This window comes from Protopterus annectens, chromosome 11.part0 (genome assembly GCF_019279795.1).
Source record: "Protopterus annectens isolate FY-2018-M chromosome 11.part0, PAN1.0, whole genome shotgun sequence".
Classification (NCBI taxonomy): Eukaryota; Metazoa; Chordata; order Ceratodontiformes; family Protopteridae; genus Protopterus; species Protopterus annectens.
This window is the reverse complement of record NC_056745.1, coordinates 186081932-186098781: the sequence shown is the minus strand read 5'-3', so window position 1 is coordinate 186098781 and position 16850 is coordinate 186081932. Positions and strand designations below refer to the sequence as shown.

The window sequence follows — 16850 nt, the reverse complement described above, 5'->3', positions numbered from 1 at the left end:
AGGCCAACTAAGGCATTGGGAGGAAGGACCACCTAAGACTTTGAAGTGCTGGACTCAAGGCCCAAAAACTCATCAAAAGGAGTTTCAGTGGACCAACCCCCCCCCCGTTTCATCAATTCGAGGAGGTCTCCAAAGGAGATGTCTTCATTTGCAGGGGGGGGGGCCATAGGGAACCTTCTCCCTCACCTATGTTGGTATCTTCAGTGACAGACTCATGAGAGGAGTCGATATATATTTCCTCTTACAAGTCCTCCTCCAGGGAATGCGTCTTGGGACTCCTGAGGGGGGATGCATCAGAATCAGAGATATGACGAACGCCGACTAGTCTCGAAGCCTAAGGGATCTATCTGTCCCTGTCTATCAGAATGTGAGTAAGTAGGATCAGTATTCTGAGGGTGTCTGGATGCATCTAAACTATCAGCATGTACCAGTCATCTTGGTCCGGTCAAGGCCTGTCCCACAGCCTCAAACGCCAAATCAGCCAATGGAACCAACAAAGAATCACCTAGGTTAGCAGAATTGGAAGCCCTCTTAATTCCAAGGGGTAAAGACTCCAAGAAGGACCTCTGAACCAAGCTTATCAATGCCGAAGTCCAGAGCAGCAGGAATGGCTCCGTAAACCTTTAGATCAACTCCACAGTCGGAGTTCCTATATAGACACTCTGGCTCCAGAACTTTACTTAACCTGAGTGCATCACAGTCAGATGAGTGAGGAAGATGTTGAAGCTAAAATCTCTAGGGCTACTGACTCTGAAGCTGGTACCAAGAAAGGAGATTACCTAGGAAGCTGAGCAGTCAGGGTAGAATGGGCTGATCCTGGTTCTTTCCTCAAGGACACAGTCTGGAGAACTACCAGCTGAAACAATCTTCAAAAACTTCCTTATCATTCGGTCAACAACGAACTCAGTAAGGCTCCTAGTAGATAAGCCAGATCTTTAAGACGAGCCTAGCGAAGCAGGCTCAAATGTAATGTCTGCAGTATTAGTGAGTTGGGGCTGATTGGCCCCAGTGTAGAAAAACTCTTCAGTGAGGGAGTCTGGATGCTAGGAACAGTATGATCACACTGTCTCAAAACCTTAGGTGCTGGGTCCGCAATAGCTGTGGGGTTGGGAGACCTTTCCTAAGATTTATCCAACAGATCCTCGGGTCTCTTTTCTTTAGATTTTTCTCTATCCTTTTCTCTTTTTCCTTCAGTCCTTCCCTTGTCTCGTTTCTTCTTGCAGGAAGGGGAAGAAATGTCCGTCTTCGGGTCAGAAGGCATTCTTCCCCAACCGACAAGGTCCAAAAAGCCTTTTAAAATAAGTTTTTCTTTTCTTCTCTGGAGGGCTCTGGTGCCAAACACAGCATGAATCCTGCAAGTGTGAAGGCCCCAAACAGTAGACGCACTGCGACTGTGGGTCCTGAGAGGGTATTTTATGCCCACAGCAGGAACAAATTTTAAAACCTGTTGACATCAAAGCAAAAATGAAGATATATAACCTGTACTACAAGTTATCTAAACAAATACCTTACTAAACTAACTAAAGTATCCTAATACTAAATTTGAGAACACACACACACACACACACAAGAAAATATTTGAAAATCACTCTAAATCTAACCTTAAACAACTACCAAGAACCTAACACTTCTCTAACCTAATAATTCGCATCAAAATTCTGAAAAAGGAGGAAAAGAGGTTTTCATTTATGGCGAAAAAATGATGGCACTCTTGGTCCACAAGTCTGGTTTAGTCAGGCGGCAAATGAGATCCGATATAATTCAGGCAGAACAGGGGAACTGTAGGTAGCAAAGGAACCAAAGCTCTCAGATCCCAACCTTTGGTATAAGGCATCAAGGTTACAGCCAGCTAGATCCAACAACCCACTTGTTGAATCAGATGAAAAAAGACAACATCGGATCACATCATTCCTTGATAGATAAATTAGAAGAAACACAAGATAGACTATGGAACTGGTAGCCAACTTGAGCTATTCTGCTGGCTGATTACCTACTGAAGGAGAACAGGTTTTCAGTTTAATTAGCAATTTGATGTAAGAAGTTGGGATGGGTTTTAGGTCAAAATAAGGGGGTGTTTACTGTCCGAGGAGCAGGCACGTCAGGAGGAAAATCTTTAGTAAGGGTGTAAATGCTTTCTGTAAAATGCATGTTAAATTCAGCAGCTATTTTAGAAGGAGTGTTATTTGGGGCAGGATGAAGGAGGATGAATGTTCCAGGGTGGAGTATATTATTAACAGAAAACCAAAATTTCTTAGGGTTGGAACACTGATTTAGTAAGGGGTTACGGAAGCAGATTTTCTTGTTTGTAATAATTCGTCTTTTACTACAGTTACATAGTTCTTTAAAGTGTTGTAGGTTTTGGGGAGTTTTATATTTTAAGCACTCTTTCCAAGCCTTCTTTCATACGAAAGGTGCTTGCTTTGAGCAGATAACCAAGGGGTATGTTTATTCTTTTTGTTCTAGTTGAAGCCAGACAGTTGAGGGTTTTCAGGAAAAATGAGTTAAATTTATGTACAGCTTCACTGACTGGAATATTTTTCAGGATTGACCGACCGGTTAAAGGAGTTTAGAATTCTGTTAAATGTATTAGGGTTAAAATTGGGGAGGTTATGTAAAGTTCTACTTGTCATTTGACATAATGGGTATTAAATCAGTTTGCATAAAGAGGGAGGAGATGAATCAAATAAGGTGTCACTGGAGACACGTTAAGTGGAATCAGACACCAATATTCAGTCGAGAATGGAGCCACTGTGTGGGATAGCTATAACGTGTGTGGGAGGAATTGAGTTAGTCAATCCAAATAGGTTTAGGCTACTTGATGGATATCTTGTGGAGATAATCTGCCAATCAAAACTGATGTCACCTAGGATTATGTTTTCATTAGAAAATGTAATGAGGATCCAATTTAGGATGTTTTCTAGGGTTGTAGTATTATTACCTTGGGAATATAGAATACTACAATACATAGTTGCTTATGGGTTAGTTTAAAACAGGTAATGAGCAGTTCAGCATTATGGAATTTGGGAAAAAGTTTGCTGTATGTTAGGGTATAGTAAAGCTACTACACCACCTTTCTGAGTTCTATAAGCCCTAATGACAGCTTAAACAGGGAGTGATATTACAGAGTCAAGCATATGGGGTTTTGCCATGCTTCAGTTATGCCAAAAATATCTGGAGTATTGTGGGAGACCCAAGCATGGAGTTCTGAAATTTTACTATAGATGCTACGAGTACTTAAGGAAATAAATTTAAGCTCTCCGAGTGACTTTGAGATAGGTGGGTTGAGTTTTGATGCTTCTGGCGATGGTAGTATGGTCTTTGCTTTGGAAGGAGATTGGTGGGCTGAGCAGGGGTGGTGGCATGGGATGAGTTTTGGAGGCTACTGGGAAGTCAGGATGGGTGGAGAGGCTGGAGTTGGGATGAATATCCCCAGAGAGTGGTACAAGAGAAAAATGGACACGTTTGGTAAGCTTGTTTAGGTTTAACTGTAGCAGTTTGCTTTGTTTTGGGGTGGTAGGTGTGTGGGTTTAGTAATCTGAATATGAAATAAAGATTAGAGGAGTCTTTGTATATACTGGAAGTGATCAGTGGTGAAGTGGGGTGATTTGAATGGTTAGAGGTGGAACACACACAGAGTGGAAGAAATGTGTACAAGACTAAGTGATGTATGGTAAGTTGTAAGGCGATATAACAGGAAGAGTAAGGATGCAGTAATATTTAAGAGAAGCATGGTATGTAGCTTGTAGAGACAGATGTTAGAGAAAAGGAGATAGAACACTGGGGTTTGAATATAGGAAGGGTAGGAGAATACTGGGGTATGAATAGAGGAGGGGTAGGAGTAGACAGCTGAATGAGGTGGATGGTGTATGCTGTGATCACCACTGTGGTTAGTTAGCAAATATGACAGAGGAAAGCTAAAGTGTTTAAATGCAGACTGATGGTTTAGGAATTGTGAGTGTAGTTTTGTGCTCCCGGTATGTCTCTGTTTATATTTAAGCCTTTATAAGGCATGGGAAGTAGGTAGAGTTCTGGGTGGAGAACAGGTCCTATAAATGTAATGCCATGAGGAGTGGCTGGGGAACTGAGGGTAGGAAGGCAGCATAGTGGGAAACCGCTCCAACATCAGCAGGAGTAGTCAGTCATGCTGTAAATGGAACAATTGGAAGCACAAAGGATAGGCTACTCCAGACTGTAGTTATAGTACAGCTGTTTAGGAGGACTAAAGTATTGCAAAACACTATAAATCCACAGGTGAGTTTTCCACGGACAGTTACAGTTTCACAGAAAACAAGCCAAGTGCAGAAAAGTTTGCAGCGAGGAGTGGAACAAACTAAATTTGGCTGAGAGAATAGTTGCAAGGGTATAACCAATTACCTGAAGGAGAAAAAGGCCGGCCAGTTAATATAATAAATATTGTTTAAGGTTGTAAGCATAGGTTCTGTGGTACGGTACTGTGCTCTCACTACTATTAAAAGACAACAGACAATAACAAGTACAGCAGCAGTCCACTAGAAGCCTTTGGTGAATAATACAATGGTCCTAAACAACATCACAATGGTACACTCGGAGAGTTCTCTACTGAAACCTACCTGTGTGGCTGAGCTAAGAACTCAGGATGTGTGAGCAGCAGTCAAGCTTCTTTTGTTTTTTGTTAGCAGAATGATTGGGGGCTTGCAGACAGAATACTGAATTTTAGTTAAGTTATAGAAGTGAACACAGTATTCTGTAACAGTGTGAAAGCAGCAAAGGGAGAATACTGGGGCAAAGCATATAATAGTATTATACAAATCAAACTACTTTATATGGATATAAAGTAGTAGAAAGTACACCAAGAATACTAATTGTGCCACCACTGGAATGGAGAAAAGAGATTCTGCCAATAGGGATGACATTAGGGATACACAGAATAGAGAAGAGGGGCTGGAATTTACTGGAGGAAACTGGCAAAGGAACCAAGGTATTGGAAACAAATAAGGACTGCAGGCTGGCCACTGCTTTCCCTATCAGGGATTGATATCAGAATACAGAAAGTGAGAGGGATAGGGGAATCCCTAAATGAAGGACCTGCATTGGTTGATTTTATAATTGAATATAGAACATAAACTACTTTCAAAAAAGGAATAATTAGTAGGGCATATAAAAAATGAATCAATAAGAAGAGGTCAGAAAAGATTGGGAAGGGAGATTAGATATGCAATTCACAAAGGAACAATGGTAGGACGTATGTATGGCTCCCAAATATGCAACAGTCTAGAAGATTCAGGATTTTGGCCTGGAAGTATTTGCACAGATACTTTTATAACCCAAGCAGACTCCAAAGATCTTCCTCAAGTAGATGGCAAATGTTGGAGGTGTGATGGAGAAGTAAGAGGTAACTGGGAACATATGCTTTGGGAGTGTAATGAGTTGGCAGACTGTACTCTGTCAGAAATACAGGGTGAGCTAAAGAGTTTAACTAAGGAAATTATTTTCTGAGCTGGGATACAGGATCTGAACTGCATAAACACAGTAAGCCCTTGTTAAGTTTATTTCTGGTGGCTGCCAAAAAGCAATTACTAGAAAATGGAAGTCAAAATCTAAGCCAACTACTCGTGAAGTAGTGAACATTATAACAAGAGAAAATAACAGAAGTAAGATCTTTAGAAAAAGGTAGGAGCAAGTTTTATAGAAAAAAATGAAAAGTGTTGCAACAATGCATGAAGACAATGCTTTGAAGGATATATGAGGTTTAAGAGAGAGAAGTAAATGAATAAAGTAATGCTGTTTAGTTTACACATTACATACATTGTTATATACCCTATAATGTTTGTAAATGTGAACTTGTTAATGTGGTTTGATTACTATTATATACATAATTTTGCCTATGTCACAAGTGATAATTCAATAAAGGTGTTTTTGAAAGGACATTAGTAACCTACAGACTGGGTCCATCCCTGTTTGGCTTTAGGAAAAGGTCTTGCCTACTCTATCCAGTAAACTTCTTTGAGAGGTCACCAATGCCATGGATGAGGGGAAAACAATGCATACCATCTACTCTAACATGGCCAAGGCATTCGATACAATACTCCACTCAGGTATTGTTGATAAACTTTCAAAACCAGGCATAAAACCCCTACATAACTCACTGGATTGCTGGCTGGTTCACAGATAGGATCAGTGAGACCATCTCCACCAGGATATTGGTCACCAGCGAGTACCCCAGGGTTCTGTGTAAGACTCAACTATTGGGCATCTACTTCTCAGAACTCAAGGTTAATGTCAAAAGCCTCTAGCTCACAAAGTTCGCAGATGACTGCAAATTGGAAACTATCATGGACCCCCCCCCCCCCCATAACACTGACATCCTACAGGAGGGTCTAACACAAACAAAAGACTGGTGTTAAAAGCCATGGATTAAAACCCAACATGAAGAAATGCATTAGAGTGTCCTTTGGAAAATCATCCACCCAAGCTAATTACTTCATCAATAAAAAAACCCCTAACAGCTGACCCAGTAGTTAGACATCTGTATGACAGTAATCTGGTCTTCAACCAACATGTAGCCAAGGCAGTAAGAAAATCATTCTGCGTCACCCAATTTATAAGCAAAGGTACGGTGTCCGGGTCCAAGGAAGTACCAAGCCACAACACAACAGTACCACGATATAGCCAATAAAAGGTTTTACAAGTTACAACTACATCATAGTGTATGCAATAAGATGTAGTTGAAACTTGTTTTATATAGGACAGATAAAAAGATTGTTTAAAATGAGACTGTTAGAACATCTGAGAGACATCAGGGCAGGAAATATGGACAGCCCCGTAGCTCAACATTTTAACGTTCACCATAATGGTGATCCTGAAGGTCTTACAGCAACTATTTTAGAACAGATCCAAGGAGGTAGCAGTAAAAGTGATATTAGAAAAAAAAAACTGTTGCATAAAGAAATGGTATTTATTTTAAAATATAGGACTCTGATACCTCAGGGATTGAACACAGACTGTTGCTGGAAGAGTATTATTTGATGTTGTTACTTTAAGGATAGGAATGTAATGTATAAGTGATCAGTTAATTGTTTAATTAGTGAAGTGGCTGCTGTTGTATATAAAAGAAGGTTCTTGCATTTGTATTTTGCTCCTCGAAGGCTGTTTAAAGCAGAGGCGCTAAAGGGCAAAATCTACAATAAAAACCTTGTATTGGCTGTATCGTGGTGCTTTTTGTGTTGTAGCATAGTACTTCGAAACCAGTGTAGTCGAGAAGTTAAAAGTACCACTCTACTCAGCCCTTATTACACCCATCATGGAGTACAATGTTTCCTTTGGTATCTACTTAACCAGACACTTTAAATGTCTGGAATTTCCTCAGAGTATCCTCACCAGCAGAATCAAGGGTATGAATACTCTGTTCTACACAGAATGCCTTAAGGCCCTGTCTCTATACTCGTCTCCTACAAGTTAAAGAGAGGCAATCTATGCCTGGCAAATAAGGAAGCCTCAGATCCAGCTGTGATGGATCTCTTGCACATCTGTAAACTAAACAGTGTTAGAAACACTAGATCCAAGGACCTCAACCTTGCCTACGACATAAATAGGAGAGAGACACCGATGTGTCTCTCAAAAGGATTCCCATCTATGTATACAGCTCAGCAAGCTCCTGCCTAGTGCCCTGCAGAGTTCTACAGCAGCAGAGAGACAAGAGACAATTTGGAGTGATTAAGTATCATTTTTCTGCATTTTCTTGCAGCCTTTAGCTAATTCCACCTAAAACACTGATTTCCTAGAGTTTCTGTGATTTAAAAAGCTTGTTTCAGCTACATATTGTACTTATTTTACTGCCTGCACTTTAAAGTCGATTTTTGTTTAAATTACCTGTTTAACTGTTGTAGGCTACACACTCAAGTGTGACAGCCATTTCTGTGCATTTAAAGTGTTTTTTTGATCGTACCGTACCTGCTTTATTTTCTGAAAAAAAACAAAAATATTTGTTTTTCCCACCTTTCTAAGCTAGTATAGTCCAGATTTCAGGTTAGTGCTGAATTCAGGGCTCTGTTACAAGTTTCTGTGTTTGCCCATACCTTACTTCGATAGAAGGAAGTTTCTCTGTTCACTGTGAGAGAGGGAGTTTTGAGCAGCCTATATATCCCTAGAGGAGTGGTTTCAGCCCAGAAATTAGTAGTTTATTGGCCATTTTGTGCTAATTTCTGTTTCATTTCCCTGCTATAAAACCCGCATTTGCACGGTTTTGCGTGCCGGGCAGCACCGGTTAGCCAGAGTATAACTATTCCTGGGTCCACAAAGTCTACTCTTCAAATTTTCCCTTGGAACTAGACAAACTTTCAACTTAAGCACTCAAACCATTCACTTCTCATCCCGGCACTTGCTCAAAATTCATAGCAAGCACTAATAAACCTTAGCACTAGACCCCCTATATACTGTAGAGAAGGACAAGGCTCTCTATTCGACCTTGCCAGCCAATCAGTAAAACAGTTCACTGTACCTATCCAGGCATGTCCAAAGGGCAGTTTCAGGTGTACTCTCCGGTCCAACTGGTGAATCTGGGCATTTTGAGGCAATGTTGCAATTGCCTCATGTACACAGACAACCATCTCCTCCTTCCACCAAACACGAATACATGCGAGCGATGCAATTATACAGCAAAATGGAGGCTAAGCTCTCTCAACCCAAGACTGGACCAGGTAGTCAAGAGGAGAAGGGAATTACTTGCATCACACCACCAGTCCCACATAGACCTATGAAATCAGCACCATCAAAAAACACACAAATACACAAACATACTCAGAGGCTCTAAATAAAAATCTGCAAAAGCAACAGAGACCTCCAAAGCACACATCCAAGCAACCTCCACCCCCCCAACACAAACCATGAAACACATACTTCACAAAACCAGTGTGCCATGCAATCACAGCCCTAAGGCAAAATAACATACCCAACACACTAGTAATAGGTGACTCTATAGTCAGGTACACTGACATCCCACTCAATAGGCTGAATAAGGAGAAGGTTACTGTTAGCGGTCTGTCGGGTGCCAGGATCCGCCACATAACACAAGCACTCAGGTCACACCAGAACAAGTACAAATACGACTCTGTCATTGTCCATGTTGTTGTGAATGACCTGAGCCGTACCTCCCTGGACTACATGAAGAGAGACATGGAGGAGCTCTCTGATCACGAAGCACAGGCCGGTATGACCCTGACCCTGAGTAGCATCTTGCCCACACCAAGAATGATACCACTGTATAGAGAAAAAATTCAATTTCAACCACTGGCTAAGCTTCTGGTGTCATTCAAAAGGGATCCAGTGTCTGTCAGCCTGGGATGACATGCTCGACAAGCCACGCTGTTTTGCTTGAAACGGCTTGCACCTGTCACTCTTAGGCTTTTGAATACTGGCCAAGGCTCTTGCCACCCACATGGTGCCTTTTTTAGGCAAGGCTCAAAAGATAAACTGACTGCCGTAAATAGCGCAAGTAACAAAAAACTGAGGGTAATGCTACTCAATGCCAGAAGTCTAAACCTCAAAATGCATGCACTCGAGGTGCTCCTCAATATGGAGAAAATCGATATATGTGCAATAACAGAAACCTGGTTTAAGGCTCCAGAGAGCACCCCCAGCACTACCAGGCTACAACTCATACCATACAATTCGGCCACAAAACCCAGACCAAATTACAAAAGGCGGGGGAGTACCATATTCATCAAGGATACCCACACCTCCAGGTTAGTTAATGGCACAGCACGATGCTTCAGAGATCATCCACGTGCAACTAAAAACTGCTATTCAAATTATAGCTTGTTACAGATCACCCACCATGTCCCAGGACCCCCACTCCGCATTCTTGGAACAATGGGAAACATAAAGGTCGTACCAAACACCCTGATATTGGGTGATTTCAATTACCCAAACGTTAACTGGGAGAACTACTCAAGTACAAACTCCCTTGCCCAACATTTCCTAAAATTTATAAACTCAAACGCCCTGGATCAACTGGTCAACACCCCCACCAGAGGTGACAACATATTGGACCTGGTCATCACCAACATCGGCGACCAGTGTTCCACACCAGACATCAACCTCTCGTTGATTAGATCTGACCATAAACTAATCACTCTGGATATCCACATTCTGTCACCACCCCCCGTCAAAGAAACCACAGTGAAAAACTTTTCAAAAGCAAACTTCACGTTACTTAAGACTGAGGTGGGAAGTTTCAAAGCCCCCATGCTAAAGGAGAACGCTGTCCAAGCTGCAAAATCCTTTACTAATGCACTCTACGGGCACCTACAAGAATGCATGGATCGTGCTATCCCAAACAAAACCAAGACTCACTCCTCCAGGAAAAGGAAACCAGTCTGGTGGACCCCTGCCATAAACAAGCTATACAACAGAAGGAGGAAACTAGTACAGAAAAAAAAAAAAAAAAAAAAAAGAGTAAAATCCCAAGAGGGGAAGACATCCCTAATCAGTATCTGCAAGAAACTACGTTCCCTCATAAAATCATCCAAGTCTAGCTTCGAAAGAAAAATTGCCATGGACTCCAAAGATAACCACAAGGCATTCTTTAGCTATGTCAAGAATCTAAGTGGCAATTCTCAGATCTGCTCGGAGTTAGTGCTGAATGACACAAAATACACTGAACCGACCGATCTAGCCAACATCCTGGCAGACAGGTTCAGTGCAAACTTCACCCCCCTCTCACCCCCCAAAGGGTTCATAACTATACCAGAAAAATGTAGTGCCCCTGAAATCACAGACCCTCAGGTTAAAACAGCCCTCTCCAAAGCCAAAAACACAGCATCAATGGGACCGGACAGTGTCCCAGGCTACATCCTACACGAGCTCAAAGATGAACTAACCCCTCATCTAAACACACTGTTTATACTCATCCTCTCCATAGGCTATGTGCCCACATAGTGGCGCACAGCAACAGTTATTCCGCTCCACAAAGGTGGAGCCACAACAGACCCTGGGAACTATCGCCCTACAAGCCTGACTAGCTTGGTCTGCAAAGCTGTGGAGCGCATCATCATGGATCTCATTAACAGAGACATTGGGAACCTCCAAACACTGGACCCTGCCCAGTTCGGCTTTAAGTGCAGATCATGCCTCCTAAACCTGGTGGACTTCTTTGAGACAGTTACCAAGGCTACAGACGAGGGAAAGGTAGTCCACACAGCCTACCTAGACCTTGCAAAGGCCTTCGACACCATTTCCAACTTGGGTATTATAGACAAGCTCACCAGCCTGAACATAAACCCCTATGTCACAAGATGGGTTGCCAACTGGCTCACAGACAGAACCCACATGGTAAGAGCTGCGGGAGCTAGGTCTGACTCTAAACCGGTTACAAGTGGCATTCCCCAGGGCTCAGTCCTAGGACTCTGCTGTTCAGCATATACTTCTCAGAGGTACAGGCAAGCACAGGAGGACTATGGCTGACCAAGTCCGCAGACGACTGCAAACTAGGAGCTATAATTGACTCTCCGGCTGACACAGACATCCTCCAAAAGGATCTCACTGAGACAAGATACTTGGTGTCAAAACCATGGCCTCAAGCTAAATGCCAAAATGTGCATAGTCATCCCCTTTGGAAAAAAAACAAAGTACCCACAAACTATCACACAAGTGGTAGCCCCCTAAATACGGAAGACGTAATAAGGGATCTGGGGACCCAAGTAGATCGTAACCTCTCCTTTGATAATCACATTGCCAAAGTGGTTAGAAAATCATTCTATGTGGCCCACCTAATTACAAAAGGGTTTGCATCCAGATCGAAAGAGGTCATTGGGCCCCTCTACGCATCACTCATCAGACCCATCATAGAGTACAATACCCCACTGGGGATGTACAAGACACCTGCAACAACTGGAAAGACCACAGAAGTACCTCCCCAAGAGGATCACTGGCCTCAAGCAGATGCCTTATGCAGCTCGAATGAAGAAACTCCAGCTGTACTCTGTTGCATACCGCCTACTCAGAGGTGATCTCTGCCTGACATACAAGGCCATGTCCAACCCAGAATTGATGGACATGCTCCACCTAAAGAAAATCATATCCCCTCGAGCCACACACTCCAGGATCTAAACCCCACCACAACAATAAATAGGACTTGCTGGAGGGATAGATTCCTGTCCCAGAGACTTCTCATGCTCTGGAACAAGATTCCAATCTACATTAGGCAGAGCTCCTCGCTAACCCTCTTCAAGAGAAACCTTGACGAGTGGATGGGAAACAGAAAGTTTACCTCAAGGACCACTTCAATGGCTCTGCTGGACAGAGGCACAGGGAACTAATCTAAGGGGGCAGTGAAAGGCAACACATTCCAGCTAGGCTTATAAATGCCTTCGGGCAGATAGGTTCATAGGTAGGTACTAGGCTATGTAATGCAGAGTTTATTTCTGACCCTATTCAAATGAAACCTTGATCACTGGATGGGAAGTTGCAAATTCACCCCTGGTTTGGTCCCCAAGTCTCTGATGGACAGAGATGAACAGTACGTAAACTAATCCTCAACCCCCTACTAACATACCCCCCCATAACCCTTAGCTAATTCCTTACTAACATATCCCACCATACAGGCATCCAAGAAACACAGGGACATAACTAGGTTGGGTTGCACAGCTAGGCTTGTAAAGACCCTGGTGGTTATAGCCTAGAACAAACCTATGAACCCATTCAGAGATACCAGAAAAGGGTTAAATATAGATTCATGGTAGGTTATAAATTGCGACTTCATTGAAGCAAAATGATTGAATGATAACAATTCACTAAGCTGGCAATCAAAATACCACTTTTTCACAGGAGGCAAGCCTCATTTTATTACCCCATATATGAGAACTTTGTCCTTCCCAACCCCCAACCCTCACCCCACTTATACACTACAACTACCACACTGACAATACACTCTTAAGAGTTGACTCTGTTGTTCTGGATCTAGAGACTTGTGTAGACAGTATCCTAACTTTCAACCAACGTGCCCACTGTCGTAAGAAAGTCCTTCTATACTGCAGAACTTGTAAATAAAAGGATTGTGTCTAGATCTAGGGATGTCATTCTCCCCCTTTACTCATTAGGCCAATCTTTAAGTGTAATGCCTCCTTTGGCAGGCATCTCTCAAGGACACATGCAACTGGAATGCCCACAGGCATACCTTAGTAAAACAATACAGCTCCTAAAACAAGAAGCCATATAAAGACATAGTATCATACAGACTGGTAAGAGTTGACTTGTGTCTGGCATACAAGGCATACCAAACCCAATACGAATGGACCTACAGGACATCAAAAAGTCAAATGGCATGGCATCAGAAATACTTGGTCTAGAGATCTAAACCTCTTCAGCAACATCAACAGAACAGTTTAGAGGGACAGGTATATCTCACAGAGGTTATCACTGCTCTGGAACAGACTCCTTATCCACATAAACAAAGGTCATCACTGACAGGGCAACTTGGATCTATGAATGGGTAGCACTGCCCCGGTACTACTAATGGACACAGGCAGCGATCTGCTTTTCCCCACAAATTGATCCCCTCAAATTTTCTATGGTATAATCTCAGTTATTCTCACTAGGGGTAATATATAATTAATCAACCATGGCTTGGGTAAGGCCGATTTAACATCAAATGTAATGCAGCAGCTAATCAAGTACTTGCCTATGAATGACACTGAAGTACATTAAAGGAATGCCAGGCACAGAGCCTTGTCCCCTCCCCCCCATCCCCATAAAGCAGCATAATTCAGCACCCCCATCCTCACAAAGCAGTATAATTCTTCAAAATAAACTGACATTTTGCTGAAAGCCTTACTTCATGATTTACCATGAACAGATACAGTTATAAAATACTGCAAGAAACTTGAGATAAAATGGCTGCAACACTGTAGAAGGAAGTTTAGTCAGATGTTGCAGAATACCCAGGTGTTCTGCAGAGGCTCAAGATTTCAAGGCAGTGTGACAAAACATGAAAATATGATCCTAGGAAAGTGCTATGTTAACCCACTCTCAGCAGCTGCTATGAGACTGCGGCCATGAAGTTTTCAAGTCCCAGTGTACACAATATAAGAGAAACAAGAGGAGGAAATAAATAAAATGGTAAGATACACAGCAGCCAATGGGACAATAGCAGAGGCCACCTCAATGTACAATCACTTTCTCTCTCTAGGTGCCATAGACTCAGGTTCAAGTCCTTGCGACTTCATGAATTAAAGATCCAAAAAGAAGTCTGTTCCATACTAATCCGGCGAGGTCCTTCAGCATAATCCCTATGGTTGTCAACATGTCCCGCCATTTGGTAGCAGGTCACCCTCTTCACCTGGTGCCTTTTATCTTTCCAGACATAATGTCCTTGTCAAGTGATCTCTCTCTTCTGACGGCCTGAACAAAATAAAACAGTCGTAACTTTATTATTTGGGCTTCGAGTGACATAGCCAGTTTCATCTCTTTCAAATTTGACTCGTTAATTCTTCTGGCAGTCCACAGCACACATAGAATCCTTCTTTAGCACCAAATTTCAAATGAGTGATCAGCTTTCACATCCAATAATTGACTACTGAGAAAATGAGTGAGTGGACAAGTCTGATCTTCGTTTTGAGTGTTATTTCCTTGCTTTTGAATACTTTGTCAAGAGCCGTCATTGTAGAGTGACCAAGTGCTACTCTGCCAAGTATTTCTTCCTTGCTATTTGCTTCCATGTTTACAAAAAGCCCAGAAGATTAAAATTCATTACAACTTCTATTCTATCTTCTTCAAGCTCAAAATCTTTGTCATTTTTCTGTGTTCATTATCTTACTCTTGTTTATATTCAGTTCTAATCCCATTTTATGACTTTTGGCTTTAACTTTTCTCAACAGATACAGTACGTCTTTTCTTTGCTGCTGGTTTTGAGCATTGTGTAACCTGCACAGCACACATTGTTTATATTTTGGTCGCCAACTTTAAAACCAATGCTCTCTTCTTCCAAATTTGCTTTTCTAAAGATGGCTTCACCGTAAAAGTTGCACAGGTTTAGTTGCCTGAAATTCTGCCTCAAGGTTGTGTCAATACAGTCTATATGACATTATGTCCCCAAATGAACTAACTACAACAGTTAACAAAATCTCCAAAAAGAGATTTGATAGTATTTTTGCATTTGAATATTAAGTTTAATAATCTATTAATTGTTTAAAATTTTTTATCCAAATTGATGCCATGTTCTCTGTCTGATTATGCTGTGTTTTTTTTTCCTCATACCTTTGTTGGGAAAAGTATTAATTGTCCTGAGGGGGGGGGGGGGGTTCATAAAACAAAACAAACAAAAAAAAAAAAACAATTAAAAACTAAAACTGAGAGTATCACAACTTGTGAGAAATAATGCAGTTGATTATATCCCCAGCTGCCATTATTTCTGGGTTTTTTTTTCACTGCTAACTAAACCATGAGGATTTGCAAGCTACAAAGCAGTTAGAGAATATTTTTCTATTTATGAACTAGTTTGCATGGCTACACACACACACACACACACACACACACACACACACACACACACACACACACTCTACCACCATCAGATCAGGCCTGTAAGCAAAACAAATATAAACCAATATGATCCAATGCTTTACTTGTAAGGTTTGCCTGCACAAAGAGAGCATATAAAAAGGTGAAGAAGAAACTTTAAAAATGGCACATACTCTCATGAGTCCTAAAAGCGGGAGTTGACAAAGGAATTCCATCTGTCTGCAAATCCCCATCTTCTTGCTTTTCATCTGCATCTTCAAAAGTCTTCATCCACACTGCTTCTACTGGCATTATTACCTCTTGCTTTAACTTGTCCAACTGGGATTTGTAGCGAGCATGAAAAGAAGCATCGTGTTCCAAGAAGTAGTACAAGATAAACGTAGTTTTTTGTTGATCCATTTCAAAAGTCTTCACTTGCAAGAGCTGCCAAGTTACTCAACACCATACAGTACAACTGCACCTAAAATATGAAAATGAGATACTGAGATACTTTATTTCCTGTATTTAAAGACGTGTTCATTTATACACAGACTGATTAGAATTTTTTAAAAAAATGTGCAATAACATTTCCGTAAGTTACAGATTTCAGGATCATTTTTCCTTTTAGGTCACACTAATTAAGCCTGGTGGGGTGGGGGGGCACACATAGCATTTATGTCAGTGTTGAAAAGATACACAGAAATTCACTAGAAAGTAAATTTGTGTGAAGTACAGTTAACATACTCCAATATGTCAGAAAAGAATCACAACAAATCATAACTTATGCAGAAATCACAACAGCTTGAAAGGGAACTCTGCTTAGAGATAAAAATGTAAAAAAATGGCCTTTTCCATCGGGATCTTTGCATCGCAGATTAATGTTTAGTTTAAAGGTGCACTGAACTCAGATCTGATTTACAGAAGCAAGGCTGTAGCGGTACAATTCTGTGTTATACATAACATATATGCAGTCTTCTTTTTTCTCAACTGCTGAAAGGGCCGTTTTACTTCTGGCTCTGCTAAAGCAATCCTTTCTCAACTTTCAGTTAAGTTTCTCTTTAGGAATGTCTATTTTAGCAGTCTGCATAATCTTTATGTAAATTAATACACTCAATTCAATAAACTATGTCCAGCTCAACAATGCAGATAGTGCAAATGTATCATAATTGCAGTTCGTAGGAGTACACTCATTGTTTCACTTCTGACTCCTAGGATTCCAGCCTGCAGAAGTCTGCCAGCATGCTCTACTTCCAGAGTTCATCACCCTCCCTCCTCTTAGCATAACACACTCCCTTCCACTTGTACATAAAGACACTGCTGGAACAACTGTTCTGCCCTGGATAGAGGAATCCAGCAGAAGGTTAACCATAGCACAACCG

The 16850-nt window shown here is 41.5% G+C and overlaps 1 protein-coding gene across 3 annotated transcripts in view; it reads right to left on the bottom strand.

The window, feature by feature from the left end:
• Positions 1-16850, bottom strand: part of LOC122815251 (BH3-interacting domain death agonist-like) — a 450925-nt gene that overhangs the window by 316656 nt on the left and 117419 nt on the right. For all 3 annotated transcript variants that reach the window (XM_044087596.1, XM_044087595.1, XM_044087594.1), the window contains one exon: positions 15666-15952. In XM_044087596.1, coding sequence (XP_043943531.1) covers positions 15666-15891 — 226 coding nt within the window. In that variant the 5' untranslated portion in view covers positions 15892-15952. The remainder of the gene's footprint in view (positions 1-15665; positions 15953-16850) is intronic.